Source organism: Amblyomma maculatum, chromosome 9 (assembly GCF_055883805.1).
Source record: "Amblyomma maculatum isolate TAMU_Amacu chromosome 9, ASM5588380v1, whole genome shotgun sequence".
NCBI classification, from domain to species: Eukaryota; Metazoa; Arthropoda; class Arachnida; order Ixodida; family Ixodidae; genus Amblyomma; species Amblyomma maculatum.
This window is the reverse complement of record NC_139352.1, coordinates 79,092,867-79,115,471: the sequence shown is the minus strand read 5'-3', so window position 1 is coordinate 79,115,471 and position 22,605 is coordinate 79,092,867. Positions and strand designations below refer to the sequence as shown.

General features: G+C 44.2%; 1 protein-coding gene across 3 annotated transcripts in view; it reads right to left on the bottom strand.

The window, feature by feature from the left end:
* Positions 1–6,601: 6,601 nt before the first annotated feature.
* The window catches only part of LOC146179541 (uncharacterized), a 163,269-nt gene continuing 147,265 nt past the window's right edge, over positions 6,602–22,605 (bottom strand). For all 3 annotated transcript variants that reach the window (XM_084579196.1, XM_084579197.1, XM_084579195.1), the window contains 4 exons: positions 14,652–14,871; positions 11,572–11,717; positions 8,610–8,745; positions 6,602–7,536 (listed from right to left, as the gene is read on the bottom strand). In XM_084579196.1, the coding sequence (XP_084435322.1) occupies positions 7,296–7,536; positions 8,610–8,745; positions 11,572–11,717; positions 14,652–14,871 (743 nt within the window). In that variant the 3' untranslated portion in view covers positions 6,602–7,295. The remainder of the gene's footprint in view (positions 7,537–8,609; positions 8,746–11,571; positions 11,718–14,651; positions 14,872–22,605) is intronic.

Genomic DNA, 22,605 nt, shown 5'->3' with positions numbered 1-22,605 from the left:
GGAGGATATCAGAATCAGGCTGCCAGGAACTTGAATTCACGTTACGCCTAGGCTATGCAGACATGTTCATAAGACTGCTCTACTGAAAATCTGTTCGTGAGCTGTACGAGCATTGAGAGAATAAATGAGAATGTAGGAGAATATGCGAATTTTTGAGAGACTGAACATGGATTTGTGAGAGCACGTCGAACCACTGATAGAAAATGCACGAAAATGTATGAACTTTTGTGAGAACGAATGCGCAACCGTGCTAGCTCGCCAGAGCACGTAGAACCAGTGTGCTAGAATGCATGAGAATGTGTGAGCCTTAGAGAGACTGAACGCGCATTTGTGCGAGCTCGTAGAAGCTCATAGAGCCAGGGGTGCAGGCTGCCTGTAAACCTGTGTTGACATCTGCACACTCAGTGAGGGCTCGCAAAGGTGCTACGGATGCTCTGCTAGAGCATACAAAATACGTGTCATGTGCATGTTTGTGTGGAAAAAAAATTACTTGTCGACGCTGTTTAGGTTCTTCCAATGTGAAAGAGATCGAAGTTGGAGCTCGTTAAAGCGGGTCTGCATGTGCGGTCTGGTAGCCTACGCTGTCGCATCATATCCGTAAAGACAGAGTTGAAGTGTCCCCTGTAACGTTTTAAATGTTTGTGCCTAGAGAGAGAGACAAACATTTATAATAAGCAGGTGTGAATGATTCAGCCCTAGGTGGGCAGCCTCCTCAGTCCAGGAAGCCATGGACCCGAGCGATCTCCCGAGTCCGGTTGACCTGACTACGCTGATCCTCCAGGTTCGGGCTTTCCAAAATAACGTTCGTCGAGAGCAACATCGCTGCTCCGTGCACATCCGATCAGGATGGGGAAACTAAAGAGTTATGAAAAAATTGCAGAGAGCTGGACGGATCTCTTCTGTCAATCATACCGAATGCTCGCACAATGGCAATTGCTCAAGGAAGAATGCAAGTTTTTTGGAGCACTCGGAACTTCGAGTGGTTTTTTCTTCTTTACAACCTGTACAGTGATAATCCTATGAATTCAAAGCACTCCCCATTGAGTTTTCAGTCAACCGCATTCGTCAGAGGCTTGTCGCCTAAGTCTATAGGATGCCGACATCGAGAGGAAAAGTTCTCGTCGACGTTTGGCAGCGGGCATGTCGGTGCAGGGTGTGAGAAAAGCCTGAATAAATTTCTATTCCCCAGTCGGCCAACAAAAGGAGAATTCGAATGTGTCAAGGGTTAGAAGAGGGAGGAGGACTCGAGATGGCGTGCTATGCAAACGAGCTGTTGTGGAGAATGCAAAAACACGCTACTGCCCAATAAGCCAATTGATCTCGGATATGAAATATTCAGCGCCACATGATGGAACTGTACGCAGTTTTCCCCACAAATAGAAGAAAAAAGGACAGCGAGATACCAAGGCGCAGGTAGCTTGCTGTCTCTCGTGATTTCGTTTTGAGTACGCCCGCCTGCGGCCAGAGGTCTGCTAGAATATCAAAACATATGTCCACCTGGTTACATGGTAAAAGAGGACATCGGACAGGGCAGCTGGTTTTACCTCCATAAAACCCCAACTGACATTTCCTTCATTTCGGTAAGGTCATTCCATACATAATTTCAAACACGAGGAAAAAGTTTTGTTCTTGTTTTTGACACCCCGCAAAACAGAAGAAAAGAAAGCACAAAAGGGAGTTCTTTCTGAGCACATTTTTTTTATTCCGTTTTCATGCATGGTGAACTTCCAGCATCGCACGTATACGTTTACTCCTCGCACAGCACTCGTACATTCGAGGGATGTGCTTCTCACGCATTTATGTCGTTGTTTATGCTGGAACAATGTGTGTTTCTTCGCGAAGAAAAAATCTACGACCGCGCTCAAGGTGCCATATTTCCGAACAGTTATTCCTCCGGCGACAAGTTGCTGACTGTTGCCTGTCTAAACTACGTTTAACGGGTGGATAAATAAGCTTATTTATTTATTTATTTATTTATTTATTTATTTATTTATTTATTTATTTATTTATTTATTTATTTATTTATTTATTTACTTATTTATTTATTTATTTATTTATTTATTTATTTATTTATTTATTTATTTATTTATTTATTTATTTATTTATTTATTTATTTATTTATTTATTTATTTATTTATTTATCTATTTATTTATTTATTTATACCTCAAATGCCCCTGGTGGGGTATTACATGAGGGGTGGGCTGTTACAGTTCATTGGCGAGTCTTTCAATGAATGCTTTGAAGTGTGCTGGATGAGCGTGATGAACTGCGTCGGCAGGAAGGCGATTCCAGTCCTTTGCTGTCTGGACGAAAAAAGCATTTAGATGTGCAGTGGTATTTGCGGATGGCGGGTATACTACTTTATTGTGATTAAGTCGATGGGATTCCTTCATTTTTTGCAATACTGTAGCAAATGTTAAGGAATGATAATCCCAAGTGAAAAAACCCTTTTGAGTCACAATAACCTTATAGAGATTTCTCATATTAAACTCGTACAAATGTCATATCATCTTATACAAATATAATTCACCGCATGAGATTTATATGAGATTGTATGGCATTTCATGAGTCTGGTATGAGAAATCTGTATGAGTTTATTGTGACTAATATGGTCTTTTCACTACGACAGAACAAAATGCAGCTATCTGCATCATTAATAAGATGCGAAATAGGTGCTATAGCCTCGCTTGTGCATGCTATACAGCTGCTCTACTGTTTTGGCGTCACTATACATTTTGATCGGTGAAAGAAGATAACCAGAATGAAGAAAAGTAATCGAAGAGTAAGGAAGCGCGCCTGAAGGCGAGCGCCCGTCAAGGCGTGGAGTGAGCATAAGCTGCGTCCCCATGTGGCGAACGGCGCGGAGTCCAAGGTCAAGGGAGCACCGCCTGTGCACGTATGATATCCGAGAAGGATGTGCGAAATCTGAGGCAAGGAAATCGAGCACGACGTTTAAGGCGCGCGAGTGACACGCGACTTCTCAGTATGGAGTAACAAACATTTGTACAATACTGCCTGGTAATGGCCGCTACGGCCGCAACTTCGATACGCATCCCTTTCTCATTGGCTGCAGCTTGCGGCCGTTCCGCTTCCTCATTGGTTATGCCGCTTGAAGCACCCGTCGCCATCTTCTGTTTCGCGCCTAAAGTTCAGGAGAAAAAGGAGAGAGAGAGAGTGCGGTCTCGGACAAAGTTCAGGAAAATCAGTTTTTACAGCCAGTAGTACTACGTACTCAGACACGGCTGATGATGATGACGATGTAGCATCGCCGGGATATTGGGAGATGCTGGGGCTAATAGGCACCAGAATTACCATTGCGCGTGTTTCTCAACATTTTATTGAAGCAACGAGTAGCCTTGAATCAATTTCTTTTGTTCTTTTCTAGGAGAATCAGGATGAGAGGACGAGACCTCAACACCAGAGAAGGTGCACAAGAGATTCCGTGGTGTATTTTAACATTTGCCTGGAATCAAAAGGCAGTTTCTCCAGCGGCGCAGCAACATGATTATGGCACGAGAGACAAGGCGATTGCGCAGGAACGACTTTGGTTGTGACGGAGGCTGGAAACAAAATCGGTGCAGGCTCACGTTCCCAAGAGAGTGCCACATCAGCTGAATTGTTTTGGAGACCGCGATAAAAGAGTTATTGTAGAACAACGGATGTGCTTACGGGTTGTAAATGAAAGAGTCGCTTAACTTCGACTCTATTCACGATATCATATTGAACTCCTGCTGTCCCGTTAAAATGTCTGCCGGACGACAGATGTGCTTTCATTGAGGACCTACTGCATCTCTTTTTGCTGAACTTGCGGTAACACTTGAGAGCGGCGACTTTTAAGGCGAAAGCCTTTTGTGACTCATGCTGACGTGGACAAAATGTGCCCCGTTTTTGCGGCGGCTCTGATTGGCCGAGGCGGAATGACGTCATGGAGGTCTCGACCAATCACAGAGCACCACCACAGTAGGCGCGAATGCGTGCCTTATATGGGCATATGAATCAATGACAATTACTAATTAATGAATTATTTATTGATTAACTGACTGCCTACTAACACATAATAATTAATTACTAATTATTTGAATTACTAATTAGTGCTGGTTTCGTAGCAGAATGAGGCACTCAGGCTTTCGCCTTTCACTACTTAAGTCGCTAAAGTCTCTCGTAATTTTTGATCTAATGGGGCATTCCGAGTTTTAAAAAATGAAGTATATTATTTGATTTCATACACAAAAAAAAAAGAAGAGGAAACCGAAATCTAGGCCTGTTACTAATGTAGCGAAATTGTTTTTAAGGTGCCCGCACTTGGAGATTCACGATTCACAGCACATTTTTCCTTCATGCGGACACCCACGTGTAGCGTTGTAAGCACGTCATCAGGCAGTCAGCACAGACAAGTTACTGTGAGCACACTGGGATATTGTGGCAGACTGGGTTGCCCCAACATCTACACACCTAAGCCTTTATTCTAAGCATTAGGCCATAGCGGAAGACAAGAGGAAGAAAGTCAACAGCTTTCGCACACATTTAGGCACTTACTGTTTTGGCGGTGAGGTTGCGCTCTGCATTTTATACGCAAAGGGCAATCTTGTCGTTCACAACAGATCTCCCCTGTGAAGGTATTTCTGCAATGGCGGATTGCATGAGATCACGCGAGATCCTCCTATCTCACAGAAATGTGCGCTCGATCTTGTTGTCTGACACTCTAGGCTTTCGGTCTGCAAGAGTACGACTTCACAGTATGTATAGGAGTGATCGAAGCCACGCGGACGCTGGCTGCGTCTCGCACTTTCCTGTTGTTTCTCGGCAGACTGGGAATCTCAAACCTTTCATTACTGTAATGATTCTTTGGTGCAGGTGTTGCCGTAGTCTCCGCTGTCCTAAGTGCGTAATATGCGGATAAAAGATCCAAAACATATTTGGTCAGTACCTGAGATTCTCTTCTTAGCTGCCACTATTGTGTCCATGTTGGTCTCTTGTACACACAGACCTGCTGGGGTAACCGCACACTCTCCTAGCATTCCAGTAGTTCATGAGAGGTATCTTTTGTTCATCCGGCGCATCGTTCGCAATGATCCCTCTTCTGGCCGCTAAGGCTCCTCTGGAACGATCATGCGCGCACCTGTGACCACTTTGGCCGGCAAACTCACTACCACTTTAGCCCCTATGATCCACCCTGCGCCTCTTTAACTCGATACTTTTGACAAAGTCACACTCCAGCTAATGGGGTTTTCCCTATTTCTCTCAAGGGCAATCCCTGGAATGCCAGTTTTCCATGTCTAAGCTTCAATCGTTGCGCCGAGTACCTCGCCCTCAAATGCGAGACAAGTGCTAAACCCCGGCCACCCCGTACTAAGCATCGCTTTTCATTCTATGCTCTGGGATCCAGTGAAATGTATGCGCGAGTGCTAATCAATACCGACTTTAACGCTACAGCTTACCGCTACCATCTACCGCTACCACGCGAGCGTCATTACGCATGCACAGATCATACCGAGGGCAACAGATAGCGTCACGTTTCTGTCAAATTGCGGTGGACTCCGCACGCACGGACCAATCAGCGCGTGCGATGCTGACGGCGCGCGGTAGCGGTAGACGGCCATGGTAAGCGACAGCGGCATCTGAAACTCTTTAATGACTGAGGCTGCCAATTTAGTGCATAAAGACGCAGAACAACAAGTCGATATGAACGGGTCTTGTTTCAGACACGTAAAGCGCTATCATCCTCAGACAGGTTTGCAGAGCTCGCGTCCTGGACACTTCCTAACACGCTTATCCGTGTATACCGCAGCCGACAACACCAAACGGGGCCTCATTCTCGATGTTATCTCGTTTGTATTGAACACCGCGACGCCTAGCACGACTGACTGCAGACCATTCTTCCTCTTCTTCACACATTCTTGGTACACTACCGACACCATCAGCCCTTTTGCCATAGACGCCAATTGTACACGAGCCAAAACACTTCGTTTGGTCAGAGAAGCAAACTCGCTTGTTTGCACCGTCCCTCATCGCAACAGAGGCACAAAGCTGGCTACGACAGCCGCTATTTCCTTGTTACCTACGCTCCTGGTCATTTAGTCTGACTTTGGAGGCCTCTTTAGGAACCTTATTTAGGACTCTTAAAGGTGGCAGAACGCTTAATACAATAAGAAGAGGTGATGCTTTAACTTACCGCGATGCTGTGAACTTTTCACCTGGTTAAAATGTAATAGAGTGTTTTTAATACAACAAACGCCGAAAATCTTGGCGCTTTAGGCTGAACCTCACGTGGTCGCCGACCGTGCCAACACATTGATTTAAACCACAGCTTGCCTCCCCGACTACAATTATCGTTCAGGCACACCCGAAGTCGCCAATGGAGCCCGTATGAAGAGCGCCCGCTCTCGTCGGAGATGGTGGGCTATCTCTGCTTCGAGGCTCCGGCTACCCAAGAGTAAAATGTGACAGCGGTGAAGATGCGAGCAGTGAAGCGTAGGAAATGAAACGACAACGACTTTCGTCCGGCCCCCTTCCGCCCATATGATCAGTGGTATTCTGTTGAGCTATGTTCGCTTCCATATGTTCCGACCCCAGCAATAACACCAACCCCGTAACAAAACAACAGAACGTCTTTACTGCACAATAAACAATCCTTGCAGCAGCACAACGATCGAAGTTGAAGTAACAGGTACACATATGTATGAAAAAGGAAACTATGCATGCTGATGCCACTGCTGCATGAAATTATAGCGGGCCATCTTAAGTACAAAAAAGTATGTGTCAGAGGCTCTTTCTACCGTCTTATATCTTCAACCGAAGAAACACGGATGAACTGATAATTAAAGAAACAAGCCAGGTAATTTGTGTGCGGAAAGCAGTAGTCTATAAAAAGGCTTTCAGTGCCAGAATATTCACTGTCAATGCCACAAACAACGCACCCTTCGGCGCCGTCATGGCGCAATGTTCGATGTGCTTCAAGGCTGAAATGTCTTGGCACCGTTGTAAAGTCCACGTCTGTAGCTTTCTCAGAAGCGCACTATGCAGCTTCCGGTCTGTTGTTTACACGGGTCTGTAGCTGTGACGCAGCCGGTCCGGTGGGCAACTACAACGCGAGGACACAAGCTGCTATGGTGAGAAGAACAAACACCCCACAGAGTCCCAAGGGCGGGCAGTTCAACTCCTCTCTACGCAGACGCCGTGGCACATTCAGCACTGTGTCTTGTTCCTCAACGATGCCGTCCAGAGCAGTGAAGAAAGTTATCATACGCAGTTTTCCTCGTCACATGGAAAGCCGATGAAGCAGCACGCACCGAAGCTATGGTCTTCTGGAAAAGAGGTACAGCCAAGCCGCCAGCGCCAGAATAAGTGGAAAAGCGAAGGCCGCCTTTGCCGAGCAGCCGCTGCAGCTGGGCTCGTCGATGCGGTATCCCGAGCAGTGTGTGGACACAAGGTAGCCACCGGCCTTGACGATGATGTCCTCTGCTAGCTCCGCTGCTTCCACGTCGCAGCGCAGCAGCACAGCAGTCTTGGCACACTGTTTGTAGCCGTCCATTTGGCTGCAGTGAAAACACGAAACATTAGAGAGATTTAGCTTACCGTGATCAGCGATCCGCCACCATGGCTCTCTGCCGCGCGTGGGCGGGGCGGTCAAGCTGATTGGTCCCGACGCGGCAGGTCTGTGTGCCGACATCTAGTATGTGGCGCCATCTATCGGCGTCAAGGGATCTGGGCATGCGCAGTGGAACGCGCGGTGGCGGTTCCCGGTAGCGGATCGCGGATCACGGTAAGCTAAATCTCTCTATTAGGCTGATGGAATTTGGAGGTAGAAGTAAAGCAATGTACGGTGCTCGCCCTTGCCATACTCGCACTAATATGGGGACGGTGTTACATACCAGTATATGAACAAATTCACAACACGCACACACGCGCCTAAGCAATAATGCGTATGCCTCCATGTTACAGCCTGGGTTTCTTGCGCATGCCTCCGTGTTAAAGCCTGGGTAAAAAAGCTTCATGTTAAGCGTTGTCATCAACTAATGCAAGAAGCCTCCACAAGACGAAGAGTACGGCATCCGCATGAAGAGATGAAGAGTTGTGTAGAAACATTTTTGATGACCTATCGTTCAACCGGAATCCTTTCTCATGCAGTGGTTGTTGGTCTGATGTTGGCCGTCCAATGTTCCACCTGGAAACATCACACCAATCATGCCTGCTCACCAGCTACACGCTAGTCTGAAAAATAAGAGTTACAGAGGGCCCTTGTTTCAGCACGAGGCTTTTCTTGATTAAGTTTTTGGGCTACAATCCCACAGAAGGAGGAATAAAACACAGGTGTTTATGAAGATGATCATTGAAAGCCTCTTTTTCAACAACCGAGTTCAGTTAGCCTCAGCTTTAGGGAATGTGTACCACACTATCATGATGACGCCCACACACAATCTACAAGCAAAAATATATCCCAATTATCATTAACTAACCCTATCTCCGATGCACCCGTGCCCTCATTCTCGATCTCATCTATCTCAATTATGGCTGTGGCTGCGCTTTCCTGTTCTTGCTGTCCAGTGCACTTTAACAATATGGACAACACTTAGGTTGCATGTAATCACAAATACTACTACAGGCGTACCAGCATGACTGGCGAATCTTGTCCTGGGTGCTGAGTGCCTGTCCCTGGGTCTCTGCCCGCTGAGCCATGTAGACCGAGGCGCACTGGTTGTAGTCGTCCTGCAACTCCTTGTAGCACTTGGAATGCTTCAGGTAGGCTGCACAACACGTAAGATAGCTTTTTGACTAAAAGCTAAAATGTGGCTAAAATGTGGAAAGTACCGTTGAAAAAGAACCACCTATATACCAGTTGACCCAGATAAATGTAATCAAGCTAAGAAGCACGGAGTGTCCAAGCCCAGTCAAGCAAAATGAAGAAGATTGAAAATCACGTGGCCTAGTATGTAATAATTTCTTGTTCTCCTTATTTCATAAGTTAGTAAACATTGAGTAGCTATAATTTTATTACTTTCTCCAAGAACAAAGTGTAAACTCTGCATTTGTGGAACGTATTCGAACAAGGAAAACTGAATTATTGGCACCAGGCTGCTGTTAATGCAAGCCGGATTTTTTTTTAGTGCTTTAAAAGAACACTAGAAATTAAAAGCTGTCATGTGTAATCGGTGTTGCTTGAGTGCCCGAAAACATGCCTAGAAAACAAATCCACATTCTCTTGAGCGTTGTCCTTGTTCATGCTTTTCAGGTGCACTAGTTAGGTCAGAGATATGACCGAGCGAATTCTCACGTGAGAGCTTTATTTTATGGCCTAGTAACACAAAGCTATGTAATTGGTCCCTTTTTGAAAAAATGCCACAAACTGTTTTTAAAGACACAACTGAATTGACTCTTTGAATCCAATAAATAAAAAGCCAGTCAATTATTATTAAATGAGCATTTATTTATTTATTTATTTATTTATTTATTTATTTATTTATTTATTTATTTATTTATTTATTTATTTATTTATTTATTTATTTATTTATTTATTTATTTATTTATTTATTTATTTATTTATTTATTTATACTTCAAAGGCCGCTGGTATGGGGCATTACATGAGGGATGGGCGTGACAGTTGAACAACAATAGTCTTCAGGGCGTTCTTAAACTGGATGGCGTTGATATGATGCACGGCGTCCTGTGGTAGATCATTCCAGTCATGGGATGACGTGACGAAAAAAGATCGTGCATGAGCGGTAGTTCTTATGGTGGGGGCGTAGACGGCCTTATGGTGGTTAATACGGCTTGAGAGGCGATAAGCAGGTGATATGACTGATTCTCCTAAAGATGAATGATAAAATAATGAAAGAGGCACAATCAAGAAATTTTTTGCCGCGTTCCAAGGCTGGGTACGCTGGTTCTAGATTTTAAAGCAAACACATTAGTGTAGTATGAATAATCGAAATAAATGAAAAGGATAGCATGATTTTGTTTTTGTTTTATCGGGTTAAAGAGAGGTTAGACTGGTGAGGACCCGATATTGCTGAAGCGTATTTTAGTTTAGGACGAACAAAAGTTGGGTATGCTAATGATTTGATGGATGGGGTGGCAAATCGTAGATTGCGCGGTGTGAAACCAAGGGTACGATTAGCCTGGTTAGCGATGTTCATGATATGAGATGACCTTGCTAGGTTTTGCGTTACAGTAATACCGAAGTACTTACAGGAAGAGACGGACGAAACTTCAAAATCAGAAACCATCATGGCATTAGATGACGAAAAATGAATACTTCAGACAAGATCACTTGACTCGCAAGGTGCCACGGTCAACTTTATAGGCTAAATTATATTACATTTTATAACAAATTGGTTAATGCGACGCATGGTATGCAGGCGGACTGTTGTGTGCTTCACTGTACTTGCCAGAAGTGTAAGTGAACTTGCGGCTCTCCCAGTTCCTCCCTGGTTTATCCCGTTTCATCTATCATTCAACATTGTCTTTTTTTGCGAAGGCTTACTATGTTGGCTGGGAAAATTAAACCCAATGAGTTCAATTTTGGTTACGAAGTCAAGTGCCACCGACCAGCTAGATGAAGTGCACACAGTCCGCTCACAAATCCATGCCGAGAACCAACTTTTGAGACTCAGGTTTATCTGCTTTTAGTGATTATATTTTGTTATCGAACACATGTGCTAGATGCTATTACACAAAAGTGCAGCAGTCGAAGCGGAAGGGGAAAGGGGTCTACCACACACAAAACAGGAAAGCGCGCATCGTCAGGAGTTGCACTCACACATAATACCAAGAATTGTGGTTTACAGTGTTGGACGTCGAAAAAAGATTCGGACTATAAAAAACGTCGCAGTGATGGGCTTCAGATAATTTACTGCACCCTACGGCTTTTTCACGTGCACTGACGTCGCAAAACACACGGACGCCTTTGCTTTCGCCTCCATTGAAACGCGGCCGCCGCGGCCCAATTGAAACCCGGTTGCCCATCTCAACAGTCGAATGCGCTAACTACTTAACCAGCGTGTTGAGGTATAATATAAGGGTATCAATGTCTAGGTATGTAATAAAAAGATAAACAAGATATATAGCAAGAAAGATTTATTATATGAGTACGTTATAAAGAAAAAGGCACACTGTGCAAAGTTACACAAGAAGGCGAAGCATTCCAGCCCTCAAACATGCCAGGAAAAAAACACAAAAAAGAAGTGTTTCACAATTTCGATTTAAAAATAATGATCTTCAATAAATGTTGCACATCATGCAGTGCCAAGCCTAGCACACGAAATTTTATTGAAAAGCATACCGCTTTTTTATAGTACTCATAATAAGTTTACCACGGAAATATTACTCCTTGTCTTTAACTGCTACTGCTCGCTTGTAATGCTGTTCATGTTTAAAGGTTATACATCATGTAATGTCAAGGTTTGTAGGCATTATGTTCAATACAAAAACCTTAGTCCTTGTCTATAACTAAATACTGCTGGCTTGTAATGCTGTTCCTTCTTCGCTTGTTTCATAAACGACCCTCATCCTTTGTCATCTAATTGTAATGCGTCATGTAATGCAACGTAGGAGTAAGAAGTGGGCCACTCACTGAGCCTGAAGCGGGAGCCTTCCCTGCAGAAGTCCTCGATGAGCTGGGCTGCCCCGCTGGTGAGCCGTTTGTAGATCTCCCGCTGCTTCTCATTGAAGCATCTCAGAGTGAACGCGTTCACGCAATCCATGGCACTCGTCAGGTGACTGCGAGATAGTGCGCCAAAAAACAAGGGGCAAGGTCTGACGTGCTAAGCTCTCAGTGCTAGCATGTCTAAGACGAGGTCTGCGAAAGCTGCTATTGGACAAATATCTTCCCATGACTTGCAAACCGTTATCAAGCTTCACTGAGGGTACAGTGGATATACTTTTGCAAGTACGTTTTTAAGGCGAAAGCCCTTATTGCCTCACCATTGTCGTCAGCTAAAGTGTCACGCTTTTGCTGTGGCTCTGATTGGTCGAGACGGGATGACGTCAAGGAGGTCTCGACCAATCACAGAGCACCACCACAGTATGCGCGTATGCATGCCTCATATGGCCACATACCAATCAATTATAAATTAAAAATAATGAATGTATAATTAATCACTAATTACTTGTTACGAATTACTAATTATGAATAATGACTAATTTAGTTAATAATTACTATTAGTGACAGTTTCGTAGGTTTGCGCACCCGGTAAAATCAACCACACAACAGTAAACGTAGAGCAACTGCGAAGAGACAAGGAGCGCGATCTCGTCGCTGCCAAGCAAAATTCAGTGAATAAATGCACTCGCAGAATGTGAAAGAGTAGTCGGTCGCTTTACTCGTAGCAGCCTTCATCGCTACATACGCAGCAGTCGTGTAGCAGAATGCAGCACTCAGGCTTTCGCCTTACATCACTTTAGTCGCCAAAGTGTCCTCGAATATTTTGCTGTATACAACTTTGTTCGTCGCCGAAACTTCATCAGTGCGAATAAAAAAGTGGATCATCTAAATGTAAATAGCAAACAAAACGCAAAATTAAATTACTTCTTGATGTGGTCTTCATTCACTAAAACTATAGCTATTCGCCATGTCAATCGAATATAGCAAACTATATTTGTCCACAAAGCAGCAAACGCACATATGAACTCACGCGTTCCGAGGAAAACAAATTAAGGGGCATTTGAGCTCCGCCTATTGAGGGCCACAGAAAAGGCTGGTTTAAGACGACCGATAAACCTGTTCCATGCGTAGAACGAGTGCTCTTGATCAATCGCCAAAAGGATAACCGCTTTTGACGTTTGCCCCGGTTCTGTTCAAGCTAGATAAAATTTTCTTGCGCGAGGGTGATGGATCGTTCAATATCTGTCAGAATTTCGACTTTTTAGCCTCATTGGTTACCCCTTTCAGTGCGCATTCAAGAGCATGACGCGATAGAATTTTACACAGACAGACGATGCTTTTCACTGTTCGATTGTTAACTATATAATTTTCTATTTACTTTATTTGTATGCACTAATACTTATCAACAAACATTGGCCTTCAGTTCTGAGCAGTTGACGCCTTTGAATGCTTTTGAACGCATTTTTCAATTTTTTTCAACATATTTCAATCATTTCATCAATTAAGCGCTCTAAATTTTCTTATTAGCATTGTCAAGAATAGGCCTTTCACTCTGTGCATTTTGACGCCTCTTAACCATCTTTTCTCAGTTTTTATTTATTTTATCTATTTATTAATCAATTACAATAATACCAATAACTTATCATCGCCAATCACACCCCAATCTATCATCAATTACTAGAAACCACAAAAAAAGACATTATTTTTTACGCAGCCCCAAATTATTTCCGACGCTCGGTGTTGACTGCTGCTACTACTACGACGACGGCTTTCCTACCGAACGAGCTGCGTAAGCAAAAGCTTAAAAATGAAACACTACTACCCATGGTGGCACACTGAATGCGTCGCACCTTACACTCATTCTACTACCTCACTTGACAAACCCCGAAATCTGGCCAATAGTACTACTTATGGGCATGACCACAACCACGCTCAGTGAGCACCATCCTTTCCTCATCGAGCTCTTCCTTGCGAAGACGCTTTACTAACTACTAACCTCACCACTAAGATGCGGTTGACAGACCGGGCCAAACAAGAAGCGAATACCAGAGGACTCCTAGAGTTACTATATAGGCTATATAGGCTTACTATGTAGGCTAACGTTACTATATAGGCACATCCTATATAGTAACTCTAAGGACTCCTGCACAACTAAGACGTCTGCAGGAGTACAAGAGCATTCATTGTAATTAAAAGGATTTTCCCTCGTCCTTTTGAAATATGCATATTTCATTTTAACTGACTCCGTATGTGACAAGCTTTCTATGAGCGAGTACCAAGGTCCCAAAGCAGTAGTGGATCTACAAAGCTACGTTCGCTCTGCGCTCCTTGCTATGAGAAACAGAGCAGCTGCAAATCTAAGCCAGACGGGTGTTCCCAAAAAGAAGCAGAAGCGGTTCAATCACCTTCCCTTAATCACAAGTGCCAGCGAGGGTAGAGAGTTTGAGATCGATACCCCGGTCTCAAGAGGATCCCTCTGAGCAGACTGCTATTATTGTGGACAGAGTAAATTAATTGGAAGAGGGCACAAGAGGCACGCACGCGTCACTTAACAAAAAGCAACACAGAGTAAAACGTCCAACCAAAAACGCAAACACCGAAAACAGATAAGCAAAAACTCAATCTTTTGTCATGGCAAGATCTTCTTGTTTCGTTTCTGTCTGCGACCAATTGCAAAACACAGACTCACAGGGTTTCTTAAGCGCCCTTACGAGACTGTCTTTACCAAAGCATATGGCACGGCAGAGGATTTTCACCCCTTTCTGCACGCACTGTGTGAGGTGAAGGCCACGATTACTGGACACCAACACCGCATTCCCTCTGTAGCTCTGTTTGTAAGGTCTGGGAAGCAGTTACACGCTGCCCAGTCTAACACAACAGCCAAAGTTCTTCGAGGGGTGATTCGCGCGGACGAGAAGAGGCCTCTATACAGCTGATTGCGCAAAGATAGAACCAACGCCAAGTTTGTCGTATTCAGCCGCAGTGGTTCGAGAAGATTGGCTTTGAAATACAATCACTGGCCACAAGTAGCACAAATAATTTGCACTCACTCGCATATGCGCTTCAGCTCTTCCTCGGAGGTGGCAAAGGCGAGGCTTTTGTTCTGCGACAGCAAGTCCAGCTTTCCCACGCACTCGGTCACTTCCTCGTTCTGGCACGAGCCGCCTTTGTCGCCGTTCGCTCGAGCAGGGCGGGATGCCCTCGACGAGGCAGTGGAGGCGGCCCAGCACATCCCACCGTCCAACTGGAAACAGCACAGAAGCGCTGCTCCTGCGAATGGAGAAGGGGTAGAGAGGCTTATTCAATACATGTTCTCCATAATTTCATACCGAAATGAAGTGGTGGGAATGGCTGGGTAATATTTAGGCCATGGTGAATAAATGCTTTAAGGCTCCTTACGAGACCCATTACACAAAAATTCGGCGGTGGCAAGAACACACGACGACATGCGAAAGAAACAAAAATGCCGTCTCCATATAGACGTCCGCACAGCAAAGGAGGAGAGGGGCAGCGCAGAAGGATTTATTTATGAAAGGTGTCAGCGCGCTTAAAAAGGGAGGAGGCTGGGGGCGGGGGGGGGGGGGGGGGGCAGTTGGTTGCTCTCAGGTGATGCACTCTCTACGCAGACATTTTATTTCCACAAAACAAAATTAATGAAATTAATACATTTGCAGATACACTGCGGCCACTGGGAGTAATGTTTTCTCACTCTCACTCGTAGGCAGTCTTTAATTGCCTCTACGTCAATTTTTTCCATGGCGCTCAGTCTGCATGGCTCTTCTGTGATGTCAAAATTTCTTCAGCAGAACATGGCACTGGCGCCATGGTACTTGATAGTTATTTGTGACCACTACGTTCAATGTGATGGGACACGAAGACTTGTGAGATTATTTCATTAGATATTACGCTCTTCTAAGACGTCTGAGCATTGTGTGAAGAATGATAATGGTTTTAGGCTAATAGACGAACTGAGCCCAACTTCGAGTCACACAAACATTGTTTGCTTAGAGTGCTTCTTGAGTTCATCATGCGCTCATACTATCATTCCGCGCATTGCACTGATCAGAATTTTTCTCGAGAGATATTAGTGGTAGCGATGATGGTGTATGCACTAGCGATAAATTTTCGACGACAGACTAGCAATATTGTTTGCTGATCGGAAGCCTGCCGCATATCAGCTATCGTGAGCTATTTTGTCAGACTTGTCAGCCGACCCGGTAGACTTTGCGCAGCAGGTTTTCTGTAGTAAGCGAAACGTAATTTGAGCTCAGGCTCATTTTTTCTGGGAACTGTAATTCATGCGCAATATCGAAATCGATTGTTGATATAATCTTTAATTAGGTCGTGCAGTCTTTTTCTTAAGAAAAAAATACACGAGTTCTTCTAGCCGACATTATTTAGAAAATACATTGCATTTTTACATCTGGAGTGCAGGGCGATGTTACCAACGCACCATATCTCCTCTTACCCGTTTTGAATTTTACAGGCACTGCTTAATCAACGAAACGGACAAAAGCCGAGGCCCTAAATAGCGTGACCCAGTTCCAGTTGACTTCCTTTTGTCCTCCCAGTGGCTTTATGCGCATTTTTTACGGTGGCTTTCACATTTTAGCCTTCCTTTACCTTCAGTCCGGATCTTCTATATATTTCAATTCCAGGACGTCTATTCATGTGCAAAGTACTTCACTATATCTTTTCTTATATGTAAAGTGTCATAACAATTGAGGAAATCTGGAAGCTTGACCATCTTCGTACTTGGTGCTCTTCTTTCCGATAGTGCCGTATTCAAATTTCAGAGCTCGGAGCTTCCTCTGTGCTACCCGTAAGGCCTTGTTTACTTTAGGTTTGAACGCCAAGCTATGAGAGACTTATGTTCGCGAAAACAAAATGCAAATAACCAAAGCGACCAACTGCGCTTGCGTACGGGGGTTAATAAAGCTTATGTACAGTAAACAGTGAAGTGTTTGTAATTTTTTTTTTTTTTGGCGGGATTTCGAATGCAACGTGCCTTGTTTTCAGTGAGGCAGCGATGTAGCCAGGTAACAAAAACAGCACGATCAAAATCTTGCGTTACAACGTTATAACATTATAAGAATTATAACGTTATGACGTCTTATAACAATATACTTATACTTCCAAAGCGCAAATATCCTGAGGAAACCTACTTAAGATGCCAATCGTTGCATTTATTTTCTTCTTTTTTTTTTTTCGAGGGAGGGGGGAGAGGGGAGTTCATTTGTTTATGATAATACGCAATGAAGAATTATGTACCTTATCATAAATAAATCAACTAGCTAGCTCAAAACAAAGTAATAATGGGACATTTTTCTCTTGCATGGTGCTCTGTTTTATCTCCTCCGATGATTCGTAACCCGGCAATCATGTGCGTCAATTTCATCGCCAACACAGTCCGCCAAGCAAGGTTCCTAACCTCTTGAAACAAAGGAAACAAACACCACTGAAGTTACGACGACTATTTGGATTGGAGAAGGTGCAATAGTGTTGTGTGAGAAGCATGTGCAAAATTCTAAATTTGAATAATGGAATCTGCGTCGGCTGATGGATTGCCTTAGGGTGTAAGTGAAGGAGAGCACCGAACCACCAAGGCAAGTTCGTCGCTACGCAGAGTGCAATAACTTGGCCGCCCAGTCGACCGAATTCAAGTAGCGCCATACTAATGCCAATGTACCCCGTAAAGAACAAAGTCGTGGAGAGACTGCAGGAACCGTCAGCGTTATAGGAAACATGTCATTTCCCGAGCATGTCAGTAGAACTCCGCAAAAAGGGCACATGTTCAGCTATGAACGAAATATCTCCGGGCCATAACTTCTATAACCCGTGAGGTGCATGGCGCCTGATGATTTCGAAGAGAACAAGGCGAGAGTGATTGGGGATAAAAAACAATGAGTTCTGTAGACATCATAAGTATTTTTTTTGTGTCCCGTTTTCTTTGTGTCAGTAAGTATCTTGTTATAATTGAAATACGAGCAGCTATGCGCCAGTCATGAAAAAGCTAAACAATATAAAAAAGGGAGAAACCAGTACTTGGAACTGGGACGGAGTGTACTCTCCTTGCGCAACCCTAAAGATATTTTTGACGGACGCCATACCGACGTAGAAATGAGACCTACTAGAAATACTGGCGGTTCCCGTAAGCTCGACAAGTAACTAGAAGGCCTTACTGGACACCTAAACCAATGAGCACCATTCTAACATCACAAGGCCTTGTAGATTGGAATGCCATATTATAGTATTTCGAGCCAAAACTCCCGCGACGTGGGAAGCGTGGCGAAGACACGAATTTAGGAAGAATAATTTACAAAGACATGCTCTCTGTCAAAACTTAGGCCGACCGACTGAGGCTCCCTTTGACTTATTTAATTTGTTCCGTGTTATTACCATTGTGATTATACAAATTTTCGCCACAACATTGGTGGTGCGCGAAATGTCGATGTCCTAGCAAATCTGGAGTGTATAATATTTTCGCTGTAAAAGCAACACATTTTCATACTTACTGTTCCTAGGCAGGAGACAAGGCAGTAGGTGACTATGGCATTGGTTCTAGGAGTTACTAGTTGAGTTTGCAGAGCCCAATAACTTACGAATCATGAATACCTTCTTCAGCAAACGGATGAACCGGAAATGGACATGGAAAAGTCCGAACGGGGAGACTAAAAATGAAATCGACTTCATAATATGTTCAGCCCCCGCCATTATCCAAGATGTAGAGGTAATCGGGAAAGTGCGATGCAGTGACCACAGGATGGTGAGGTCCCGAATTAGCCTAAATCTGAAGAAGGAACGCAACAGATTAGTAAGAAAGAAACCATCAACGAATTAGCGGTGAGGGGGAGAGCAGGAGAGTTCAGGATCTCGCTACAGAATAGGCATTCAGCTCTAACCGAGGATGGCGACATTACCCTAGAAGCAAGGAACAATAATTTCAGAGATATCATTACTGAGTGCGCGGTAGAAGTAGGCGGTAGGATAGTTAGAGAGGATACCGGTAAGCTGTCTAAGGAGACGAAAGATTTGATCAAGAAACGCCAGAGTATGAAAGCTTCCAATCCAACAGAGCGGATCGAATTGGCCGAGATATCAAAGCTACTCAATAAGCGCAAGGTGGCCGATATAAGGAGGTATAACATAGAGAAAATTGAGCATGCTGTAAAGAACGGGGGAAGCCTTAAAGCGGTAAAGAAGAAATTGGGCATAGGCAAAAACCAGATGTATGCGAAAAGGGACATGGCGGACAACATCATCACAAATATGGATAAGATAGTCAAAGTAGCCGAGGAGTTCTATACAAATCTCTACAGTAGCCAAAGTAGTCAGGACCGTAATGAGATTGGCGGTAGGGAAAAACAGTCAGACGTTCCACCAGTGACGAAGGACGAGGTCAAGAAAGCATTAGAAACTATGAAAAGGGGGAAATCAGCTGGAGATAATCAGATAACTACCGATTTGCTGAAGGACGGGGGGGATATCGTGCTAAAAAAACTGACCACCCTCTATACGCAGTGCCTGGTGTTATCGACGGTACCAGAACCATGGAAAAATGCAAACATTATCCTCATCCATAAGAAAGGGGACTTTAAGGACCTTAAAAATTACAGACCAATCAGCTTACTGTCTGTTACGTACAAGGTATTTACTAAGGTAATCGCTAATAGAATCAGGACAACCTTAGACTTCAATCAAGCAAACGATCAAGCAGGGTTTCGGAAACGGTCCTCTACTCTCGATCATATCCATACCATCAATCAGGTGATAGAAAATGCTCAGAATATAACCGGTCCTTATACATAGCATTCATTGATTACGAGAAAGCATTTGACTCAGTTGAAACCTCGGCTGTGATGCAGGCATTGCGAAATCAGGGGGTAGACGAGCCGTACGTAAAAGTGCTGGAAGATATATATAATGGCTGCACAGCAACCATAGTTCTGAATAAAGAAAGTAACAAAATTCCCATAAAGAAAGGTGTTAGGCAAGGAGACAATCTCCCCAGTACTATCCACAGCTTGCTTAGAGGAAGTATTCAGAGACTTGGAATGGGAGCAGTTAGGAATAAGGGTAGATGGAGAATACCTCAGTAATCTGCGATTTGCTGATGACATTTCCTTGCCAAGCAACTCGGGGGATGAACTGCAAACAATGATTGATGACCTAGACAGGAAAAGTAGAAAGGTAGGCTTGAAAATCAATATGCAGAAGACTAAGGTAATGTTCAACAGCCTCGGGAAGGAACAGCAGTTTACATTATGTAGCGAAGTACTGTAAGTACTAGGCGAATATGTCTACTTAGGACAGGTAGTAACCGCAGATCCGGACCATGAAAAGGAAATAACAAGAAGAATAAGATTGGGATGGAGCGCATTTGGCAAGCACCCCGCAGATTATGTCTAGCAGCTTACCGGTATCGCTAAAGAGGAAAGTATATAACAGTTACATCTTACCTGTACTCACCTGTGGCGCTGAAACGTGGAGGCTAACCAAGAGAGTTCTGCTTAAGTTGAGGACAACCCAGAGGGCTATGGAACGAAAAATGGTAGGGGTAACATTAAGAGATAGGAAGTGTGCAGAGTGGGTCAGAGAAATAACTCAAATTACCGACATTCTAGTGGAAATAAGGAAGAAATGGACATGGGCAGGACATGTAGTGCAAAGAGAGGACAACCGATGGTCGCTGAGGGTAACAAACTGGATTCCAAGGGAAGGAAAGCGTAGCATGGGGCGGCAGGAAGTTAGGTTGGCGGATGAGATTAAGAAGTTCGCAGGGGTCAAGTGGATGCAGCTAGCACAGAGCCGGGTTAAGTGGAGAAATATGGGAGAGGCCTTCGCCCTGCAGTGGGTATAGTCAGGCTGCTGATGATGATGATGATGATGGTCCTAGACTTCGGCTGCACTGTACTGCAAGCTTGGCATCAGACTGCTGACTGCCCTGATGTCCCCGCTGTTGACCTAGAGTCTTCTAACGCGAAATTCAGGCATCGTGATTGTGAGATAACCATCACAGGTATGCGTCTAAGAAATGGTAGTTAGCAGGTTACGTGTCGTGCACTAATTGATGTTGGGTTCAGAAGACCACGTGACAGCTCGGTCTTCGCCTTTGTGGTCAGAGGGTAAGATCAGAATACAGCCTTGCAGGACCTTGATCCCGAATTGGGAACACTGCCCCAAGGCCATGCAGCCACATTCACAGCCAGGGCTTGTTTAAAGCCAGGATTTATGTGTATGCCGGGTGGTGTTAATTACGATGTGCTAGCGTGTCGGGGGGTATGAGTGGGATACTATAGTCACAAATAAAAGGCTGGAAATTAAACCAGTAGTAACGCGCATACACGCGGGCAATGGTGCGCAAGGCGAGCAGGCAAATTTAACTTGCAAGGGTGGCAGAAGGGCTAGTTGGTAATTCATATCTGGAAAAAACAGCGCACCCTTAAGATACGGGGGAGAAAGAGAATTTTTTTTCTTAAGGGTGCGCTGTTTCTTCCATTCCGGCAATTGGAAGCTGTTAACACTGTTGCATCGTAGCCTTAAACGGGGGAGTCTTTGTTTTTTTTTTTTTTTGTTTTTTTTTCTCGAAACGTTTGCCACAAGGCATAAGTTGAGAAAGGGGTAATGGGATGCAGGAGATAGAAAGTTAAAAGAAGGAGTGAAGTCCAGCTGCGCTTTGGTATTCGTAAAGGTTGGCGGTGTAGTCATTGTCCATTGTCCACTTCTCGTAATCCCAATCGCGGTTCCACCGCAGGCCCACCTTCATGAGTAGCCGTTGTCTAACTGGAGTCGTTGCTGGACACGTCCACAAGTGACGCACGTCACATTACAGGGGAGTCAAGTGTCGCACAAATGTTTTCAGGGCGTCAACTCTACTCTTGGCACGGCAGCTCAAAATGTCATCATTCACTTGAGCATTTGATCCCGAGCTGAGGGACGTCGTAGTGGAGGACCGTAGGAATTTCGACCAACTGTGGATTTTTAACGGGCACTGACCACGGGATTAGCCGGGTTTTAACAACCGCTTCGCCGGTGCTTGATTGGCAGTCTCGCCACGAGTGAAGTGTGTGCCGATCCGAGTGCTTCAACGCTTCGACGCATGTCCAATGCGTAGCCATACCTAACAGAACGCCCGTTCACATAACTAGGTTTAACAGGAATAAACCTGCAGACTTTTTTATTTTGGTTTATTTTCGGTTTATTAGCTTAATTCGGTAAGCTGTTTTCCCTCGATAAGCATCAGGATCATAGGCGATCCTGAGAGCTGTCGCTAGAAATCGTGAACAAAGGCCCTGTACTTGTTACCACATGACAAATATAAATTAAAACAAAAAATCTGCGGTCGCAAAGCGTGGCCTATGTCCCGAAATAAAATAAGTCAGAAAGGTTGGTTCAAAAGTTCTGATGGTGACACACAGATGCGTTCCACGATATGTATGCTCATGCAAAAGTTACTTTAAACCAGTTATATTTTGAAAATTGTGGAAGGAAAAAAAAAAAGCATTTTGTCTACTTTGCACGTAAAATCACTTGAGAAGCGCACGCTGGTAAAATGAAGGCGAGGAAGGAAACAATTTCAGCACGTTAGAGTCGCGTTGTGGCATTTGATCGCTCGATATGGGCATTATATGAAATCAAAAACCTTGTCTATAGATTTGTTTTCTTTTCTTTAGAATCTGGTTGCCTGCCCGTAGCCTGAAAGGCCGTTTTTCATGCCTCTTTTGCAATTGTTTGTTCTTTAAACATGTTTCTGCCTCGGCAGGCGCATTTACGCACGAGTAAGCTGCAATAGACACTCGTGTGCAATGCGACTTCTGGGCTGATTAAATAATTCCACATGATCGAACATAACCTAGAGTTCATGGCTATGGCGTGGTTCAAGGCCTGCCTGCATTTTGGATGCGTTAAATTGTTAATAAGACAAACTGTAATAACATATGATTATAAAAACAATCCAATTTATCCCTTTCTGTGCACACTGATTTATGAAGGAGTGAACTTTAA